Here is a 21,785-nt window from a genome sequence, read left to right as displayed (position 1 = left end):
ACTGGGCCCTTCCAATACGTTATTTAACCCTCACGATGCTCTGCAAAGTCAGCATTATTTCTCTTATTTTTTACCTAAGATGACACTGGCCCAGGGAGAGTGACCTGCTCAAAATCACAGGCAGCACGGTGCCCAGGAAAGCTCTCTGGGAAAGGTCTACCCACATTTCAGCCCCGTCCCTACAGACCTTTCCCATGTTTTCGCTACAGCCCCATCCTAGGGTTTGCCTGGCCGCTCCTCCAGCGCCTGGGTGGGGAGGTGCGATAGCTGCGGGATGGAAAGGGGGCCGATCTCCGTCCTGGGCCAGAGCTTTCCTTCCCGCGCCCTCCGCACCCGCCAGCGGCTGGATGCTCGATGGTCCATTCCAAGGCCTGCAGCGAGCGTGCGTGCTGAGGAAAGAGGATGGGGAAAAGCGGCAGACGTTCTTTCAAAGGACCCTCAGGACGGAGCGGCGCACCCTTCCTCCTCACCGCCCCTCCCTCCTGGCACCCGATAACCCCGACCTCCACCGGACCGACGGCAGCGCGCATGCTCGGGGCGCTTCTCTCCCCCCCCTCCCTTCTGCGAGCCGCCCTTTCACCCAGGCAACCGCGGCGCGACAACGGCGCGCGCGCGCGCGCTGGGCGCGGACCGGGCGGGGCCGGGAGGCTCCGCTGTGCGCTGAGGCTGAGGCGGCGGCGGCGGCCCCGAGTAGCGGTCTTGGCGTGTCCCACCTCCTTTTGCCTCCTCACACGGTTTTCCTACGCCTTTTCGGGCCCAGAGGGCTTAACCCCTGGCAATGGACTCCCAGAAAGTAAGCGGGGAGGGGGCGGTGGCCCACCACGGCCGGGCGGAGGGTGGGCGGGGCGCCTGGGAGGGGTGGGCGGTGGGCGCACGGGGTGGCAGGGCCCGGCCGGACTGCGGTGGCGGCGGGGGTGCGGCCATCCGGCTTTCGTTCCCGGAGGGAGGGAAGCGGCGCAAGCCGGACTGCAGGGACCGCGCCCGGTGACCCGGGCTGGCCTCTGCCCTACACTTGGTCCTGGGCCCCGGCTCCTCAAGGTAAATACCGAGCGGTCCCTATTTCTTGTTGATTTTCTGCAGCGCTCTAGGCCCCCTCAAATTCTCGCTGCCTCCCAGCACGCTAATAAGGGTTTGTCCCATCTCAGCAGAAGAGGCAGCCAAGGCACATGGGGTCTACCTGCTGACGCCGGAGCTGATGCTCTTGCCCCGACCCTGTCTTGTCCTACGGCTCTTGGCACAATGCGTACGTCTTCAGAGGGGCAGCCAAATCTTCCTTAGTGCCGCCTCTACCCGCCTGGTGGCTGCTGCTTCGCCAGGTCTCAGTGTTTAGTGTAGGTTGGAGTGAGGGGAAAAAAACTTAAGAGTTGTCAGGGCGGCGGTCGCACGCTCTTGGACCAGTTCGGTGCTGCTGGCCCCATTCCCTTAGTGATGATTGTGGCATGTTTTACACTGTCCGAACATAGTAAGTAAACGATACATAGAGACCTAGCCGGTTCAAATAAAAAAAAATATTTAGCGAGCATAGCCAGTGTTTTCAGAACAATTAGAAATGAGTTATTAATACTCAGTCATAATCCCTACATAGAAATCAACCACCGTGTTCTCCTCTTTGTTAGATGATAGTAATTGAAATATAGTACAGTAAGGAAACACAGCGTTATTAATAATGAAGCAGGGAAAAACAAAGGCATATCCAAGAGGCCATTCTTTTCTATTAGATAGAAAGCACTGGAAAGACTTACGAGAACAATGTTTTTTATAATTTTGCCTGGATTCACCTACTTGAGCTGACTATTCTAGTATTTAACAAAAGTGCACAGGATTTCATTGTGTCTTGAAACTCGGTTGGGTATACTGAATTTTTATTTATGTGACTACTAGACATTTAAAAAAACTGCATTTTGTGAATTTTGAATATGTACACATTTAAGACATCTCTGCCTAAATTTGTAAAACATTTCACAGCTTATTTAACTTTTCAGACAAAAGTCATATGATATCTGAATGGATATTATTAGTTCAGGGCAAATGGAAGGGCAAAGACTTGGAGTCCAGAGACTTGGGTTCCATGCTGCTATTTACTGACTCTGATATGGAGCAAATCACTTAAGTCTGGTTAATCTACTTCCTCACCTCTGCAGCAGAAGTACAACTATTTTGTAGGGTTATTGTAAAAAATCGGGTAAAAGAATTCATTATGAAAACATATACAGTGTTTTTAAAGTTCATAAAAATAATATACTCAGTGTGCTATAAAATACAGTTTAAAGAAGTATTTTGTACGGATCATCTTATTTTGCCAGGGCAGGTGTTATCCCTCACTCTCATGAGGACTTGAGAAAGCCATGCCTCCTGCAGGGTCCGGCCACTGGCCACGGTCATAAGTTCAAAGGCTTGCACTTGCTTGGTCTCCTCCCAAATGAAGTATATGAGTACCAGTGCGTACTATGTGTGGTTGCCCCAGAGGAAGCAAAGAATTAGTTGCTCTTCCTTAATGGTACTAAAATAGCTCATTTGTGAGAACTTTGATAATCAACTTTTCACTGTCAGAAAATGTGTTAAATGTCATTGGTGGTATTAAATAATATTTTTAATTAACAAACTTTTTATTTTGTTTTATAGCTTAAAAGGAGTATCTGGTGTTAATACTTATAACCGTGAATTATTATTATGAATTACTGGAGAATCAGTTACTTACAGGGTGGGACAAAAGTAGGTTTACTGTTGTTTATATGGAAAGTAATACAATAATAATACAAGAATAAAGTCAGTTTCGCATATGTACAACTGTAAACCTACTTTTGCCCTATCCTGTACTTCATCTAATAATGAACTAAACCGGATATTTATTTCTCTTTAAATAAGACAGTAAGTAATACACCCCTGGCCTGGTTTTTCTTTCCTATTATAGAATGTTATGGTGAACATAGTAGCAGGGGCGGTACCTTAGTCAGCATGAGGACAATGGTTAGCTACTGCAAGTGGTAATGGGTAAAGATGGATTGAATATGTATAAACCTTTTATAAGGCATTGAGATTTGGGCTTCAAATTATCGAGAGGATGGCTTTGGAGCCAGGTGTCCTTTCCTACTATTTATGAGCTGAATGAGCATGGGTAATTTGCTGTGAGTCTCTGTTTCCTCATTTATAAAATAGAGGTAGTGGTAATCCTCACAAGGGTTATTGTGAGGATCATATTAATTTTAAAAAATCATTTGGTGCCTAGCATACATGAGTACTCTCTTTTAGCTATTGTTATTAATTTCATAATCCCAACTTTAAAATAACTTTCTCCTTTGTTGGTAGTTTATGTAACTTTTTCCAATCCAGTCTATCTAATTTTTACCTTAAGCTTTAAAATATGTTTTCTGTTTTTCTATCTGTAATGGTGGTTTAAAAGAAGAGTTGTTAAATCCTAATTGAAAGAGGATTGGAAGTTCTGACTCATGCAATCTGACAATAGAGGTTAAGTTAACAGAACAGTCTTACAGAAGCTTGGTCAGCAATTGGATTAGCTTGACCAGCTGCTTTTTTGTCTGTGAAAATAACTTGGACTTCAGTGTTGTGTTAGCAACAGATGCTCTGTTTGAGTAGAGGAAGAAAACATAATTGCCTTGGGTATGTGAGGCATACTGTTGGATACAGAAAACCACAGTATTATCTCCTAGAAATAAACAGAGGGATTTTGTTTATATCAAGTTTCTGGGACACTTTTGTGAACAGGATGTGTTATGGATAGGTGGCTTTGTTTGATACTCAAACCTTTGGTTATGTCCTTAAGTGATTTTAAGGTAAAATCCCGAAGGTTTCTTTACCTGATGAAATGTGTATATTCAAAGAAACCATTGAAAGAAATAAGACATTTGCCTCTTTTTGGAATTTTGGCCCATAGAATTTGATAGTTTCACGTAAAATTTTGTACAGATCATTCACATTCATAGCGGTTGCTGTTTCTAGGAAAAGGTACATGCTGTAGGAATATTATGCATTCATTGGTTGCTTCTGGTATGTGCCCTGATGGGAAATTGAACCCGCAACCATGGCAGGTGAGGATGACATTCCAACCAACTGAGCTACCTGGCCAGGGCCCAAATTTTTAAAAGAGTATAATTTACTGTATGGCTATTTCATATGATGGGCAGATTGGTTAGATTTAGAGGAAATATTCTAAAGTGGTCAAGAGCATGGGCTTTGTACACAGACTGAGCATGACCTTTACCTTACTAGCAGTATCCTTTTGCGCAACTGGTTGAATCTTCATTTTCTCATTTCTATAATACGGATGTAACCCTGCCATTAGGGATAGAAGGGGAGACAATCCTTGAACCAGAAAGAGCCCAGTCTCAATGGAAGCGTGCTATACACAGTCTGAGGACTGCAGAATCACTTTTACTGTTTCATTGTGCTGTTTTTAAATACATAGAGATCCTATCTTACATGAATACTTGGAAGACTCTTAGGTCCTCTGCCTTCCTTTTCTACATCGCTTCAATTGTGCCCACCCCTCCCCCAAGTCCTGGTTGCATTCTACAGGTCATCTTTGCATTCAGATCTTGGTACACAGGTTTCTGGGAGTTACACCAACAGGCTAAACAGCCAGCTCTTGGTGTGGGTCTTCTTTAATAGCATAACTTCATTGTGTTATTGTACTAAAATACCACCAGTGGTGAGGATGGGAGGAAGTAGTATAGTTGAGTGCACACAGCAGAGAGCCCTAGGCAGCCCCAGGGATGATGGTAAGATCTACCTATCTCCAGGGGTTGTTGAAAGAATTAAATGAGAACTGTTGTAATTCTTTTTAATTTTTTACTACCATAATGCTTTATGAAAAGTTATGTAAAGTATTATTCCTTCATCAGACTTTGTATAATTTTTTAAATTGGTATTCGATTATATTTTGAGGAGAACCTTTATCACATGAAATCTTACAGGAAATTGTTAAAATATTTACACTTGTCAGTGCTTACAGATACAAAGCTTGTGTGCCCGGGAAAATTATAAAGTAAAACTACTTGCATTTGATTTTTACTGAGAATACAAGTACCTTGTTTGGATTTTGCTGTTACTATCCATGGAGAGTTATTAAACAACTGTGCTGTCCAATATGACAGTACTTGTTACATGGGGCTATAAAAAGTGAAATTGGAGTTAAAAAAGAAAATTTAGTCCGCAGTTGCTCTATCCACATTTTAAAAGCACATTAGCTTCACGTGGCTAGTGACTATCATATTGGACAGCACATATGAAGACATTTCCATCATAGCAGAAAATTTTATTGGATAGTACTGAACTAGAGTGTATGAGAAAGTTAAATAACTAAGTGTTTTATTTAAATAGGAAGCATTATCAAAATGTGTGAGGTATTTGCTACTAAAATTATTTATTATGCTCCTATATCATCTGTAAGTATTAAAATGAATTTTGTAACTTAAGCTGCATATTTACTACCTACTTTCATATTTCTAAAATATGTTTTTACTTTTATGAATAAATAAAATGTCAAATTCAGTGTCTCTCTGCTTTTAGTTCTGATATCCTGATGTTTTATTAGAAGTTTCCATTTGTTCTTGCAATGTTTAAGGTTTCGTCTTATTTCTTTGCAACAGCCTTCTGACCTAAAATAATACTATTGGTATTAATTGTGATCATCTTCATTGTGAAAGGTATGATAGTGATTAACTTGTATATTGGGAATAAGAAATTTTAAAACAGTACACATACATATCCCATTATTTTACTTACAGGCCTTTGGAAATTTTGAACAAGAAGATTTACATTGCTCTTATTTATTATATAATATACTCTCACATAAAGGGTTTATTTAAAGAATTGTTGTAAATGAATTTTATAATTCTTTTTTATTAAAATATCTTAATGTTTCATTTTTTTTAATCCTAGGAAGCTCTACAAAGGATCATTTCAACTCTGGCAAATAAAAATGATGAAATTCAGAACTTTATTGATACACTAAATCAAACACTGAAAGGAGTTCAGGTATGAATCTTTTTTAAATGTTTGTGTAATATGTTGTAATGAATGATTGTTGGATCACATCAGAAGTATAACAACACTCCATCAACTCTAGATTATAAACTAATGGAAATGAGAAAAGGGTTTTTAAATGGCAGATAAACAGAAATGCTATCTTTGCTATTCATGCATTCTCCATGGAATGATCAAGTAGTGAGGGAAAAAGAAAACTGGAATTGTAGTTACTAGGGAATATTAAAGTGCTCACTTTTGTCCTTTTCCTCTTTATATTTGTCTTTTCTAATTCTAACTAAGAGGAAATCATACCTTCTCAAAAGTACTGGGAAGCTAAGCATTCCTTTTACAGCAAATAGTGGAAGAAAAATGTAGATGCTACAAGGTCTCCTTATAGAAGTAGATGAAGGTAAAACATAAAAGTAAAAGATAAAGTGCCCAATAAGGAAAGAGGAATACTTAAGGAAATCGTCCCAGGTTTGGGAAGATAATCTGTACTGTAAATAATCAAATGTTGATAGTGGAAGGTACCTTAAAAGTAACCTCGTGATGCTTTTGCATGAATCTGCCTTAGTTAATGTAAAGGACATTTCTTTGTAAAATAACAGAAGATTTGTAGGTCACTTACAGTGAATCCTTTCCTATGGTTTTTGTTTGTTTTAAGCTAGGTAATTGCCTGGTCCTAGACCTGCTAAACCTTATGGCCATTGTATTTCCTTCACTTTTGAATGTAATATGATTGAAGTCAGTTGATTATGATCTTCACCACTTTAACTGTCTTTCTTGAACTATTCCATTGGAAAATTTGGTGAATTCACAAATTCACTTTAAGAAAAGCTAGTGGTTGTAAAACTCTTGATCTGTGGGAGAAAAAAAATCATCACATTTGACACCTGGGTAAAGAGACCATAAGATCAAGCTAGCCTAAGATTTTTTTCTAATTGGCATATTAATGGAACTCTACCTTAGAATCCAGAAAAAAGTAGAGGGGGAATTAAGCTGTACTGGTTGCTGAAGATGGGGTTATGTGGGGGAAAGACCATTAGAATGTGCCAATTGGTTATTGAGGAGAATAGGGTAGTGCCATTCTTTTTGGATGAATAAACTGAGGAGTTTAAATGACTTGTCCAAGGTCAAACTATTATTACTGAGTGGTTGATGTGGGATTTGATTTAGGACTTCTGCCTTTGAGATGACACATTTCTTCTCCCACAGCTTGTTCTTAGATTATTATATTACAGTAGATTGTATGTATTAGTTCTTAATGCCAATTTGCTTCTCTTAAATGAATGATTCACTTAAGTTGAAAAATGTCTTAAGATAACTTCTTCTATCTTATAATTGTTGCAAGCATACAAATGGCTTATTTAGGGATTTCAGAGATATTTTAAATTATTTCTTGTTGAAGTAATAGCATCTTGCCTAATGAAGCATTGAGAAGTCAATAGACTTGAAGTGTTTTATTAATTCTGCCACTATCAACTAGTTGTGTAGTTTTGGGCAAGTCACTTATCTGTATTTAATTTCATAAAATTTAGGAGTTTGACTACAAATTCTAGTCAGTAGATGATTTCCAAGGTTCTTTCTAGCACTAAAATTCAGTGGTTGATAAATCTCTTAGGAGCCCTTAAGGAATTTCTAAATTTTTTGTCTATCTTTTGTAAATGCAGTATTTTAGACAACATGAATGATTTAAAATTTACACAAAATTAGCCTCACCCCAATATGTCCAAACTATTTCAATCTTAAGAGTTATGGAATAAAAATCTCTAGAATATTTTATTAAAATGCTTCACTAATAATTCTGATGCACACTTAAGGTTGAGAATCAGTGACTTAGTGTCTGCCTTAGAGCCTGAAGGTCTGGAAAGAGTTTGCAACCTTAAAACAACCTCTCACATTGTCCTGTGGAAATAGTACTAAATGGTATTATAAACGGTGGAGAGAGTATGGGCCAGTCCATAAAAGGCTGCCTAACTCATAGCCTAGCTGAAATGCGTAACAGCCAGCTTCTTGGATTTCTGTGTTTTTAAGGCCTTATGTCAAATATTAATATTTTAGGATGTTAGGCTAAGAAGGTTTATAATATAAATCTATTATCTCCTTTGATAAGTATATGTTAATTTTTAATGTTTGACAGCTCTTTAGTAAAATCATTTTGTTTTGTTTATTAAATAGGAAAATTCTACTAACATACTTTCAGAGTTAGATGAAGAATTTGATAGTTTATACTCTATATTGGATGAAGTGAAAGAAAGTATGATTAATAGTATCAAGCAGGAACAAGTTCGTAAATCACAAGAATTACAGGTGAGATCATAAAACTATCTAAATATAAATAATTTTAGTCTAATGCTTGATTTAAAGAAAGCAAAAATTAGTGAATTTCTGTGTATAACTGTATTTTTATGTTGTCGAAGAATGATTTTTAACTTTTTAGTCATAGATACCTTGTTTTTTTAAATTGTGATAAAACACATAATGTAAAATTTACCTTCTTAATCGTTTTAAAATGTACAGTTCAGTAATGTTAACTATGTTTATGTTGTGTAACAGATCTCTAGAACTTTTTCATCTTGCACATTGAAACTCTGTGCCATACCCACAGAACAACTCCCCATTTGCCCCTCCCCCCAACTGCCTGGCAACCACCATTGTGTTTTCTCTTTCCATTATTTTGACTACTCTAGATACCTCATTAAGTGGAACCTTACAGTATTTGCTTGCTTGAGAGAATTTAGGAAAATCTGAAGTATGGGCCAAAAGAACCCATTCATATGGAAGCTATTGGAAACGACTTAGGTGGGCCTGAAGGTTGGGTGGGGAGGAGTCTCAGGGAATCCCCAGGGTGGGGCAAAAACATTGAGTCAGATTAGATTGAGTCTCAGATAGGGCACCCACCGGCTGTTCTGTGGCTCTGTTGGGGGAGGGCTCAGAAGAGGTACAGTGGCCTCTGCCAACACTTCTGTGTGGGAGAAAGCTGCCCCCCAGCTCCCGCCCTAATGCTGGGCAGTTCAGTTCCTCACCATGTATCTTGGGTGCCTTTCAGTCTGCTGCCCCCACCCTGAATCTCAGAGGGAGTGAGTCTGAGTAAGTCTGTGTGCCAGCTCTTTAAGAGGAACTGCCAGGGAGTTTCTGTCTTCTACAGGGTGTTTCTGTCCAGCAGTTTCTGTCTTCCATAGCTTTAATCCTTGCTGGTTTTTATAGCTAGAAGTTACGGCAGCTTCTCTTCCTGGCACTGGAACCCTGGGCTGGGGGCCCTGGTGGGGGCTGGGGCGCTCCTCTCCTGAGACATTCCTCCTGATTTTTATTCAGCACTCCTGGGTGTGGGACCAGACCATTCAGCATTTCTGCCCTTCCTGCCAGTCTGGATCTAGTTTCTTCTTTAATTCTGTAGTTGTAGGTCCTCCATTCAGCTCGATTTCTTATGGTTCTGAACTATACAATAGTTGTTCTATAATTCAGTTGTAATTTTGATACGGTTGTGTGAGAAGGCCAGCTGTGCTCACCTACATTGCCATCCTGACTGAAAGTCTTCTATACTGTTTTTCATGCTGCTGTTGTACCATATTACATTCCCACCAGGAGTGCACAAGGGTTTCAGTTTCTCCACATCATTGCCAACTCTTGCTGCTTTCTATTCTTACTGTTATTTTAATTGAGATATAATTAACATATAACATTTTATTAGTTTTAGGTATTCAACATAATGATTTGATGTTTATATTGGGTTGGCCAAGAAGTTCATGTAGTTTTTTTCTGTATGATGGTTCTAGTACTGCTTAGTTGCCTTTAACTTCATTTGGAACAATTTTGTTAAATTGTATCATGACAGCTGTCATTATCAGCGTGCATTTTTTTAAAAACTTACCAAAATTGGTGAATTTCTGTGCAGCTGTTTTAATATTGAAGATGGAAGAAGATATGCAACATTCTTGGTGTAGTATGCCTTATTATTTTAAGAAAGGTAAAAACACAACTGAAATGCAAAAAATGATTTGTGTAGTGTAATGGAGAAGGTATTGTGACTGATCGAACATGTCAAAAGTGGTTTATGAAGTTTCTTGGAACTATTGACATTTTGGCCAAATAATTCTTTGGTGTGGGGCTATCTTATGCATTGGAAGAGGTTTAGCAGCACCCTGGCCTCTACCCACTAGGAGCCAATTACGGGAGATAGCTGACATACTCAAAATATCCAAATCAGTAAAGGTATTGATGAAAATGAAAAATATGTCTTTTAGAAGTAAATACCCATTTAGAGTGAATTTTTTTGCATAGTGTCAGGTAAGGTGCCAAATTCATTCTTTTGCGTGGAGGTATCCAGTTTTCCCAGTTCCATTTGTTGAATATTCTGTAGTTTCCTCATTGTGTGGTTTGGCACTCTTGTTAAAGATCATGTGACCATACATGTGAGGGTTTATTTCTGGGCTCTTTATTCAGTTTCAGTGGTCTGTATGTCTGCCTTTATGCCAGTATCATTGTTTTGATTACTATAGCTTTGTAATAACAGTTTAAAATTGAGAAATATGAAGGAGGTCTCAACTGTGTTCTTCTTTCTCAAGATTATTTTGGTAGTTTGGGACCCTTTGAGATTCTGTATGAATTACATTTTTTTTTCTATTTCTGCAAATAAATGCAATGGAGATTTTGATAGGGATTGCATTGAATTTGTAGATTTTGGGGGGGTAGTGTGGACTTTTTAACAATATTCTTCTAGTTCACAACACAGGCTGTCTTTCCATTTATCTGTCATCTTCAATTTCTTTCAGCAGTGTTTTGTAGTGTTCAGGTTTATTGCCTCCTTGGTTAAGTTTACTCCAAAGTATTTCATTCTTTTTGGTGCTCTTGTAAATGGGATTATTCACTTAATTGTCTTCTTGGGTTTATTTTTTTTTCTGTATAGAAATACAGCTGATTTTTGTGTGTTGATTTTGATCACATATCTTTGAGAATCTGAAAGCTATGGAAGAATACAAATGTTTTCTTTCTCTCTTACACACACTGTACACATGCGCTTTCTAAGGTTCAAATACCCAGTCAAGTCTGCCCATACTTCCCAGGTTAGGGATTTTTTTGTTTATATTGGGGAGTTGAGGGTGGTATTACTTAAATCATTCAAAGAATTATTTAGTCATAAATTATCCATAAACCTCAATAAATTATTCATTTAAAAAACAAGATTAGCCAGGAAAGGGAAACTCAATTTTCATCTTGTGCAGATTTCTATACCCTCCTCACAGCACCAGTTTGTAGTATCTTCTAAGTATTTAGTTGCTTAATTTTTAACCTCCCTTTCTTCCTTCCTGTATTTTCTCTCCAGAACAACTCTAATAATCTCCATCCTCATTGTGCTCACCAGCCAACATTTCTGTCAACCTAGCCCATACCACATATTAAATCTGCCAGTAAAGTGGCTGTGAGTCATATTTTTTCTACTACTTTTCCCTCTTCCCATCAAGTGACAAAAATCTCATGCATATTAAATGTGCATTATTAATTTTTATCTACTGACCTTTAACCATTCCTGGGGTGAGTGATGTTGCGATGCTGCTGATATTAGTTAATCTCATTTTCTCCTACCTATAAGCTCCGAATACCTGGTTGGTGCCAATTTTTTGTTGGGACCTTCCTTCTTCTTAACTGTGTATGTTGTTTATTTTTCTGGCACTGTTAATAGGGGAGCTAGACACAGGCAAAAGACACATTTAAAAAAAATTGCAATTGGCCAAGATTCAATTAAACACCCTTCTTTAGAAGTAGGAACTTTGCCATTTGTGTTTAGAAAAATACTTCCTACTTGCCACATGTTATTCATTATCCTATTATATTGCCAGCTTTTAACTAATGACAGTTGACTAGCCAGATCCTCTTAGGTCCTTTTCTCTACTTTGCATTTCTCCCTATCCTCAAAATCCACATACATTGTATAACAAAGTCTTTATAATGATAAATTTAGTGAGGCATGATTAGATATTGAAATCATAATTACCATTGAATTTTCAAAAATTATTTTATCATCTTCATTATATGTTGTTATGCTTAATCTAAAGATAATATAGATTTGTAAGAGAATTTGAGAAACTGGAAGTGTTCCACATCTTAATGTTCAAAATTCATATTTGAGAAGTTTAGAGTGTTTCTCCTCAGCACAATTTATAGGGGTAAGTCAGTGATAATATTTGATTGTCAGTGATGAGATTTCATGCATTCATTATCTAGATTTTATGTATTCGTTCATTAAAATTTGAATTACTCCTATGCTGGATTTGGAGTATGTAATAATGAGCAAACTGTGCCTATATGGATTTCACATTCTAAAAGAAAAGGAAAAACAGGTCCTTTTGGCAAAGATTATAAGTTATAAGAGTAAACAAAAATTATAAAAGATATAACATTTAAGGATAATGTAAATGTAAGCACTGTATAGCAGTACATAATGGAGAGAAATCATGAAAGGAATTGACTTAGAAAACAGCTTTTTTAAAACTGATTTGAAGCACTTTGAGGGAAAGAAAGGACTTAATTATAAAGGGAGGAGAGGGTTAAAATAAATATTAAAGTCCAGGAGAGTATTAGAATCATCTTGAAGCCAAGTGCTGATTGGGAGGAGAGATCTAACATTTGTGTCATGGCATGTAGATTCTGATCTTTTGGAGTGTGGTCCTTGTTTACTCAAGATGTTTGAGATTTTCAGAATTAGATAATCTCTATGCATTGTAGATTTTTTTGGTTCAAAATATGTCTTTTAACTTCCAGAAGAAGTGTGGTATATTCATATCAGAACTTATTTTTTGACAGCCACGTACAGAGTAGAATATACAGGATGGGTAAAAGTAGGTTTACAGTTGTGAGTATGTGAAACAGTGTTTATTCTTGTATTATTATTTATTATTTATTTGTATTACAACTGTAAACCTACTTTTGCCCACCCATAGGTGTGTACACACAAAATCTGTAGTACCCTTAGAATACTTGCATTTATTGTTGCATTTATTGCTCTTATAAATGACTGAATTTGTATTTCTAGTTGTTGACTAAATTCCCAGTAATACATAATTAGGTCATTAAATTCTCTCTTTTTTCATAGAGTCTCAGATACTTTTGTCTACTTTGTGTTGTATATTATATCAAATTTATCATTAGCTGTTAATATAGATGATGGATTCAAAATGTTGCAGCAAATGGGGAGGAACAGACTTTTAAATACTTTTTGGAAGTGGTGACTGCAAGGGTGTTAGCGCCATCTCTTTTTGTACCATCACCTCAGATCTTCATTTTTTCCAGTTATTCTGTTGTTTTATTTTTTTTCCTCCTTTTATTTTACACTTCACTATCCTTTTCAGTTCTTAACACTTGCCTCTCCTCCTCAGTGCCACAAAAATTTTGGCAATTTTTTGTAGGAATGGTGAGCTAGGAGGGATCAAGGGTTATTGGAGGCGCAGTAAGTTGTAAAATAAGACTGTGTTATTGAAACATAATCTTAGTGAACATAACTTTGCTTTTGAAAATGTTCTTTTGTTATAATTCAAAGGAAAAACTATAGTCATATCAGCCAAATGGTAATGTAAACCATAAAGCTTTATTGGGATAGTTTAAAAACTAAATATTAAAAGGAGTCACAACTTGGCTGCAGATGCCATTTCCTTTTTTAGTTGGAGATAATAGAGCATCCCTGTTCTTCCTTTGGATTCACAAACTTGGTAACATGCTGTTTTCACTAAGATAATTTAATAATTCTTTTGCCATGGCCAGTGTGGCTCAACTGGTTGGAGCATTGTCCTGTGCACTGAAAGGTCGTACATACCTAGGTTATGGGTTTGGTCCCTGTTTGGGGCACATACGGGAGTCAACTGATCAATGTTTCTCTCTCGTACTGATACTTCTCTGTCCCTCATCCCGCCTCCCCACCTCCATTTCTCTTTAAAATCAATAAATGTATCCTCAGGCAATGATTTTTTAAGACATGTTCATTTAAAAAAAGATTTAAAAAGATAATATAATAATTCTTCTGAATAACTGATAAGTTAGTACTCTTTAAGTGTATTCTTTTGTACCCCCCTTTTTTTCTTTCCCTCTTCAAAGCAAACTCATTGCCTTTTCTTAGATTATTTTATCTCAAACTTTGACTTTAGATTGGATTCTTTCTATAATAGTTCTTTGAGATATATTCTTTATTCTTCTTGGTATTTTTTACTTTACTACTACATTGAGTAGTCTGCCCTACTGATCCTATATAGACCATTTATACCTACTATTTTGTTTTCAGTGATTTTCCTTAACTCTTTTGTTAAAGCTCTTCTATAAATGGTATATTTCAAATGGTGGTTTGTTAATTTAAATGGTGATTTGTTCATTCATCTTTGGCATTAAGAAGTTTACTCATAGAGAGAGCAGTATTTTTACAAATTGTGGTTAGGTTCTTAGAATAACCCATGAAAATCTATTTTAACCCAAAATATGGCTGAATTATTTATTCTACCTTCCCAAAATAAAATAGAACATACTAGAAACCAATAAGATGAGCCACAGGTTGTATTTAGTGCTGATTTTAAGGGAAAACTAAGTGGATTTGCATATGGAATAGATCATAATAACTATTCTGAAGAAGAATCTTGGATACATTTAAAAGCATAGAAATTGGTTGGTCTGTGTTTAAAGGTATCGCTAACAATATTTTCACATGATGGGGCTTAGTTTTAGATCCACAAATGATAGAGTGAAGGAGAGAGAACTGAATAAGAAAGATTGCATTAGGTGAAATTAACACATCACATAACAGAGCACATCACTTTAACAGTTACTCTCTCATTCCTCTTTACTATTTTTTTTTTGAAATTCAGGCTCTAGCTTTTTTTTTTTTTTTTTTGCTGTGTTATCCTTTATTGGTAACTGTAAATTAGCAATTAGGAGTATTATTTCAGTATTGTGATAAATGCTAAAGTTGTGCTCAGTTGAATGTACCTGTAACTTGATTCGTAAACTTCAGTTTAAATAAATATTAAGTACAATCTTCATTATAGAGGATGTTGTCTGCAGGTGGATTATTTTGATATTTTATTTTAAATTGTTGGTAGTTTTCTGATTGCTCTGCTTGAGAAGAATTTTTAAGTAAATTTAACCCCAGTTATTTATAATTGTTTTATTTTCTTTTGTGTTTTTAAATGATGAGTATATATTTATCAGTATGTAGTTAAGCTCTTATGGAGAAATTATGGACAGATGTTAAATATAATGTATTAAGATAATTAAAATTTCTTGAAAATACAACTAGTGATTGATTTGCTTCAGTAGCTCTCTACAATATTTTTGTTCAATTATTGCTATTAAATTGTTTGTAAGTTCATTATAACAATACTATATATTTAAAATTCTGATGGCAATAGGAAATTTTATTTTAATGATTAATTTTTTTTCCCCTAGAGTCAGCTTAGTCAATGTAATAGTGCCCTGGAGAACTCTGAAGAGCTACTAGAATTTGCAACACGGTCATTAGCTATAAAGGAAGCTGAAGAATTTTCAAAGGTACAAAAAAAAATCAACCAAAAAACTAAACTAATCCACTTAAAAAGGAAAGTTTTGATTAAAAATTTGTTTTTTTCCTCTTAATTTTGGATTTTTCAGTCTAAAAAATATAAAATCTAAAAGGAATAGTTTTGTATTCTATGAACTGATTGGGAAACCATCATCACTTGATGCAGATGAGCACTGCAGCTTAGTAAAATTTGTTGTTAAATGTTCCACCATTTAGCTGAAGAAATTATTTGAATGTTTTATTAAAATATAAAAATGTGGGTCTCTTATTTAAGGGCAGCGTTTGGTATGAAACTATAAACAATAGAGCAAAAAGATTGCTAATGTGTTAACCTAGGTCCTGGTGTTTAAAAGATTCTGAATTCTAGTTTCTAGATTTTATTTTAAATAGAGTTCTTTTTCAATGATTACCAATTTATCATATCTGTTATATCTGATATAGAATAAGGATATAAAATATATTTTAAAATGCTATGAAAAAAGTGGGAAATTAAGCTATATAATTAGCACACTACACACTAATATTCTTATCAAGATAAAATATTTGAGTTTGATGTTATTTTTCTTGGTCTTAGTGGACAAAGTAGTGAGCTCCACTAGTGTTAGAAAGCTGGCTTTATAATCCATTTGCGTCCACGTAATGTTTTCATTTTATGATTTTTCTCTAAACTTGAAAATAGAAAAATCTTTCTTGAGAAGGTAACATTTGCTGGCTTATATCCCTGTATTAGACTGTTACAAGTTTGGTTGACAGTAAACATATGCAGAAAGATCACCAGCTGCTGAGGTCTGATCATTAACTTTATTTCTGGATGGATAAGTAGCCAAACCCCACCAAATCTGGGTTCTCTGGTAATAGCTGGCCTGCACAACGACTGCTTGGATCCTTTGCCAAAATTAATATTCCTGTCTTTCCCCATCCCTGAACTTAGAATTTGAATTCTACCTAATGAAGAGCTGAGTCTGTGGGACAATTTCCAAGTCAATATAGCTTATCCAGCCACTTCATCACTGTCTTGCCACTCATAGCCCACTTGTCAGACTAGAAAGGAGGGAATGGTTACTTGCCCTGGTGCCTACAATGAAATAAAATGTACAGACTAAAGCAAAAGGAAAACAATATTGTCTACATTTGATTCTAGGTGAAAAGGGAGAATAGGTTTTGTGTATTTCCCACTTCTAACTCACAACCATCAGAATATTGTTCAGTGAGTGTGAGGCTCTGACCCCTGGGAGCGGCAAACAAGAGGAGGGTGGCAGCTCACTCTGTGTGTTCAAGGGAGCAGGAGTATTGGCAGAAGCTAATGTGGGCCGGAGTCAGGAACGCTGGGAGAGGAGGGGACCTTTAACAAAAGCATGACTGTTTCCGTTTTGAAGGCAATTTAAAAACAAATCTAAATACTTGTTAAGAATAGCTTACGCTATAATTTACCCTCTTTGTTTCAATAATGGTTGTTGGTGTTCTATAAAAGAGTAATCTATTGTATAAGTAAATGTCCTTAGTCATAGAACAGATGTATGCAAGTACTGTATTCAAAGTTTATTTCAAGTTATTTACTATACTTTGTGAAGATGACTTTTAAGTAATTGTGTTTTTTAAAAAATAGGTTTTTTAATAAACACATTTACATAGAAAATATAAAATTTCTAATGTATGGACTCAACCAGCACGCAGTGCTTTTTTCCCCCTCCTAAGGAAAATAGCATTTTAAACCTCTCTCTTTTCACTCTCTGTGACTGAGCCTCTTTCATTTACAAAGTTATGCCCTTAGTATGTTATTTTTTGGGTGAGGATAGATGTCTCAATTACATATTGCAAAAAACTATTGAAAAAATATTAAATATTTGCTCCTTACTCATTTTCAGGTTGTCTCAAGGAAACAATACAAAACTGTCTATCCCAAACCCAGTAGGAAAATTTGAAGTGTAAACAATGTGAAGATGTAGACAAGATTTGAAAACTTTCTCAGTGTTGTGTGGCATTCAGAATTTTACTAGGACCTCCATTAAGCTTTACTGTAAATCAAAATAAAGATAAATCCTCTTAGGCAAATGCCAATTTTGATGTCTAGCTTTTGCTGGATTCATTCTTTTGACAGGATTAGTGAATTTTTCTCTCTGCAATCATTATCATTCAGAAACAGAATATGTTCTGTTTTCTGTTGCTGTTTATCAGTGCTCTCTGATTTTAACTCTTTGCTGTCTCTTTCTCTGTTTCAGCTTGTAAGTCAGAGAATTAGACTGTTAAAGTATTTAATTCATTTTGGATAATTTTAAAAAGTTGCCATCCACAAATAAGGTGGCTTAGAATGGACTTGTAAGGTTTATAGATACCTTAGTGCTTTTCATTTTATAGATAACTGAGTCCTAAAAGAGTTAAGTATCTTGCTAGTTAATGTGATTGACTGAAACACAGATCTTTTAAACTTTGGTCATTGTTCCTTATTTTTTTAATGATGTTTCAAAATTTCTGCTGATTGGAAAGAAATTTGGAAATATCAAATTTTGTTCTGTTTGGGAAAATGATTCATTGACAATAAGATCTAAAACTATTATTCCCTTTTTAACTGTGTTTAGAAAATCCTATTCAATTTAGTTGCTCCATAAATAGACTGGTTTTAGAGTAGCTTGCTTCTAACATCTTTCTGTAAAAGAAGAAAAAATGAGGCTATTAAAAAGGGTTATAGAAGCAATAAGATCTTAACCTTCAAAGATCTGGATAAAGTCATGGGAGAAAATAGTTTCTATATCTGCTCATTGCAGATTATAAACAAGAGAGATTGGGAAAAGTTCTGGTTTAACTTTTTTATTTAATTGGTAATAGTAAAGAACCATTTGTGATTACTACTATTAATACATTTTACCCTGACTACTATTCTATTTAGGGAAGTTTGATCTTAGGTGACACATTCCTGTAATTCATAAAATCAATGATCAGAATTGTAAGATTTATTTTAAAAACAAGAGAGATGGAGGAAAAGAATGAGAGAGAGAAAGGAGATATCTTTGATATGAACAGAGGGAATGAAATGTTGGCAAACAATATTTCACTAGAAGATTGAAATAGAAATAGTGATTGAAATTGAAATAGAAAATAGTCATGTTGAGCAAAGTAATATGACTAATAATTCTTGAAGGCTTTCCAGTAATATACCGTTCCATACCCTAAAAATCCAAGTATTCACTGAGGCCTCTTCATAATTCACAAAGTGGAATTATGTAGTTGCAAATAAAAGTATTGGAGACAGAGCCCTGATAAATGATGGGGCCAGTTGGTACTTATTAAGCAGAAATGTTTAAATGACAAAATGCATCACAGTTGAAATTGAAACTTAGAGGAATCAAGCAGCATTGTAATGTGTACCTTTTGCACAACTTTCTGTGTGGGGAGAAGAAATTCCAGAAAAAAAAATTAACCTATTTTCCAATTTAAGACTTTTTTGAAATTGGGCCCTTTTAGAGAAATATTTGCAACATTTGAGGCTTTCTACTCTTTATCATTACAAAGAACAACCTTTTCAATCCCTCCTGCATTTTCACAGTGTTTGTATTATAAAATTTGAACCTAAATTAAGAGGAACCACTAAGTCTCCAATTTTACCAACTGGGCATAGTTACATATGTACACGGGACAATAGTTTTTCTTAAGTTATATTTTTCATCTATTCATTATCTGGTTTGTCACAAAGAGCCAAGTATATTAAATAATAACATTAAAGCTTTACATGCATGTGTACGTGTGTATACTTGCACACACTAAAAATGGCACTTTACTAAATTAAGGTAACACTAGATTCAAAATTGAATAATTATAGTCAGTTTAAAAACAAGTGATGACCTTTATATTGTTGGGTTATTTGAGAGTCACTGGTTAGTAACTTTCCTCTAACCAAGTTCTAAACCAGTTGGGAAATGAGATAAAAATAATAAAGCTGATAAGAAGCCAAGTACTGATAAAATGATATTGGTGAATTTGGCTTGTATCAATGGGCAAGCTTTCTAACATGGAATCCTAGAGTCCCATGGATTCACCCACCCGGGTGTGGTCAGTACAGGGCTGCTTCAGGTTTGTGTTGGGAGGAGGGCTTATTTCAGTGAAACTTACTGCATCAAGGGAAAGAACAGAATATGTGTTCTCTGTGGGTAGGTAAGCTACCAGAAAAAGGAAAAGGTGCTGAGCTACTTATTTCTAGTTTCTGCTTTCAAACTTATAATCAGATTAAGTCATATTGTCTCCCCAGGGGAGATGAGGGAACAGAGGGAGGCTAATGCTAGTGGAAGTGTCTCCATAGGTAAAAAAAAAATTAAGTGCAGAGAGTCTCCTCTTCCCCTCCCTTGATACATATTAAAATCTTTGGTTTGTAATCTTGCCTATGAATATATGACAATAATTTTTTTTAAAAAAACAATGTAATCGACTACCGTAACATTTCTTATCCCTAGTACCCAAGTAGTGTCATGATTTAAGGAACATATTATATATGCCACAGAATTGGGTTGTCTCCTGCAGAATGTGGAGCTTGAAAAGTATATTTGGAAACATTGAGGACTAAATTCCGTAATAAAAAAATAGAATGATTAGTATACAAGGTCACAGAATTGATTATGATAATGTTGGAACTGTATAACAAGCTGATCTAAATTGCAGTTCTGTTTTCAGAAAGGTTCTCAGACCAGAATATTTCAGGGTATAAAAATGACTACTAGTAAGATCAATATTAGAACTGAAGAAGAGAGGCAACAGGAGTATTGTTATGTACATTTAATATTCACTTACATTTAATAATATTAAGCATTACTGTAAACAAAACTTTATGCTAAACACTGGGGATGGAGTGTAGAGGAAAACAGCCATGGGCCTACATTGGATATATCATTGATTATACTGGTCAGGATGGGAAAAAAACTTTTGTGGGATATAAATATTATATTGCATGTAAATGTAAAGGGAACAACAGTTTTTACTTGTATTTTTTATTATTTTTCTGTGACTGTCGCTAGGTACTAGCTGTGTCTCCTTCCTAAATTTGTTAGCATTCTCAAAAAAATAAAAAATAAAGATCTTAATGTAGAATAGGTTTAATATGGCAGTTCCTATGAAGTCATCTGAGGGAAAGACCCTATTGCTTGAAGTGTTTCTCTGGTTTCTCCTTGTCTGAATTTTTGCCATTAGAACTTCACTCTTTGGGGGTAAAGGATTGTAGAACTGCAGCCTAGTTTTATATGTTAGCAGGCAAGCTCTGAGAATACAAAGTCTTTGCCCAATGAAAGCATATAGAGAATACTTGGAACAATCATTATGAAGTAGTGAAAGAGATCTCTGAAGAAAAATTGGAGAGCAGATTTGAAATGTGTAAGAAAATCATCAGAATGCATAGAAATGTGTGGCCCATGAAGGAGATTGATTGTTCTAATGGAAGAGTGTCAGACTGAATGAAAGTGGAGGTGTGTTATGATAATTTTAAGGTAAGAAAAAACATAGTCATCTGGTTTTAATTTGAAGTGTTAAACTTCCCTCCTTTTAAGGTGATTTATATAGGATCTAGATTGTTGTACTGTAGTTCTCACATCAGATTATACAAGATGATGCAAACTGTACAAATTTCCTATAAGTTATATTGTGGTGAATATGAACTAATCTATTCCAGGGTTTATATCCTAACTTTTCTTGCATGTCACTGCCATTGAAACTTGCATGAAAAGCACTAACTGCGTTCTTTCTCTTCTCCCTGATTTGCTCCAAGGCTGCCAGACAGATCAAGGATAGGTATGGAATAAAACCTACATTTTTATTTAAGTGTTGATATTGAAGTCAGAAATGAAATTCAAGAAAAGTTTCTTAATAGAAATTGTTGGTTAAAATTAAAATACCTAATGGTCAGGTACAGAAAAAAAACAAACCTGCATATTTTATGGAATAAACAATATATATATTAGCAAGATTTTTAAAAAAGGTAGTTGTGGACAATTGTGTACTCCCAAAAGAATTTCATTTCTGGTATAATATAGTTAGTTTTAGTACAGTTCTTAATTAACTATGCTAATAGATAGGGAACCAATTTGAGTAATTAAAAAATACATATTCCTGGAATGCATTTTTGGTTGTTCTTAAATTTTATAGGCGTGCTTATTTTCTGAGAAGTCACAGCATTTTAAATAGTCTTCAGGAGCTAAAGCTCTCTTATTTCACTGCTCTCCTCTTTAACACCTTTGTATTCTCATTCCATCCTGCTCCTGGTGCCATCTCTTTCTCTTTCTAATGCCAC

At 35.8% G+C, this 21,785-nt stretch overlaps 1 protein-coding gene across 4 annotated transcripts in view; it reads left to right on the top strand.

The window, feature by feature from the left end:
• Nucleotides 1-618: 618 nt before the first annotated feature.
• The window catches only part of FSD1L (fibronectin type III and SPRY domain containing 1 like), a 48,810-nt gene continuing 27,643 nt past the window's right edge, over nucleotides 619-21,785 (top strand). For all 4 annotated transcript variants that reach the window (XM_054584585.1, XM_054584584.1, XM_054584583.1 and 1 more), the window contains exons 1-5: nucleotides 619-793; nucleotides 5,899-5,994; nucleotides 8,164-8,295; nucleotides 15,409-15,510; nucleotides 21,264-21,286. In XM_054584585.1, the coding sequence (XP_054440560.1) occupies nucleotides 779-793; nucleotides 5,899-5,994; nucleotides 8,164-8,295; nucleotides 15,409-15,510; nucleotides 21,264-21,286 (368 nt within the window). In that variant the 5' untranslated portion in view covers nucleotides 619-778. The remainder of the gene's footprint in view (nucleotides 794-5,898; nucleotides 5,995-8,163; nucleotides 8,296-15,408; nucleotides 15,511-21,263; nucleotides 21,287-21,785) is intronic.

The sequence above is a fragment of the Pteronotus mesoamericanus genome, unplaced genomic scaffold, assembly GCF_021234165.1.
Source record: "Pteronotus mesoamericanus isolate MK-2021 breed Mesoamerican mustached bat unplaced genomic scaffold, CSHL_Meso_final contig_78, whole genome shotgun sequence".
NCBI classification, from domain to species: domain Eukaryota; kingdom Metazoa; phylum Chordata; class Mammalia; order Chiroptera; family Mormoopidae; genus Pteronotus; species Pteronotus mesoamericanus.
This window is presented reverse-complemented; position numbering and strand designations above follow the sequence as displayed.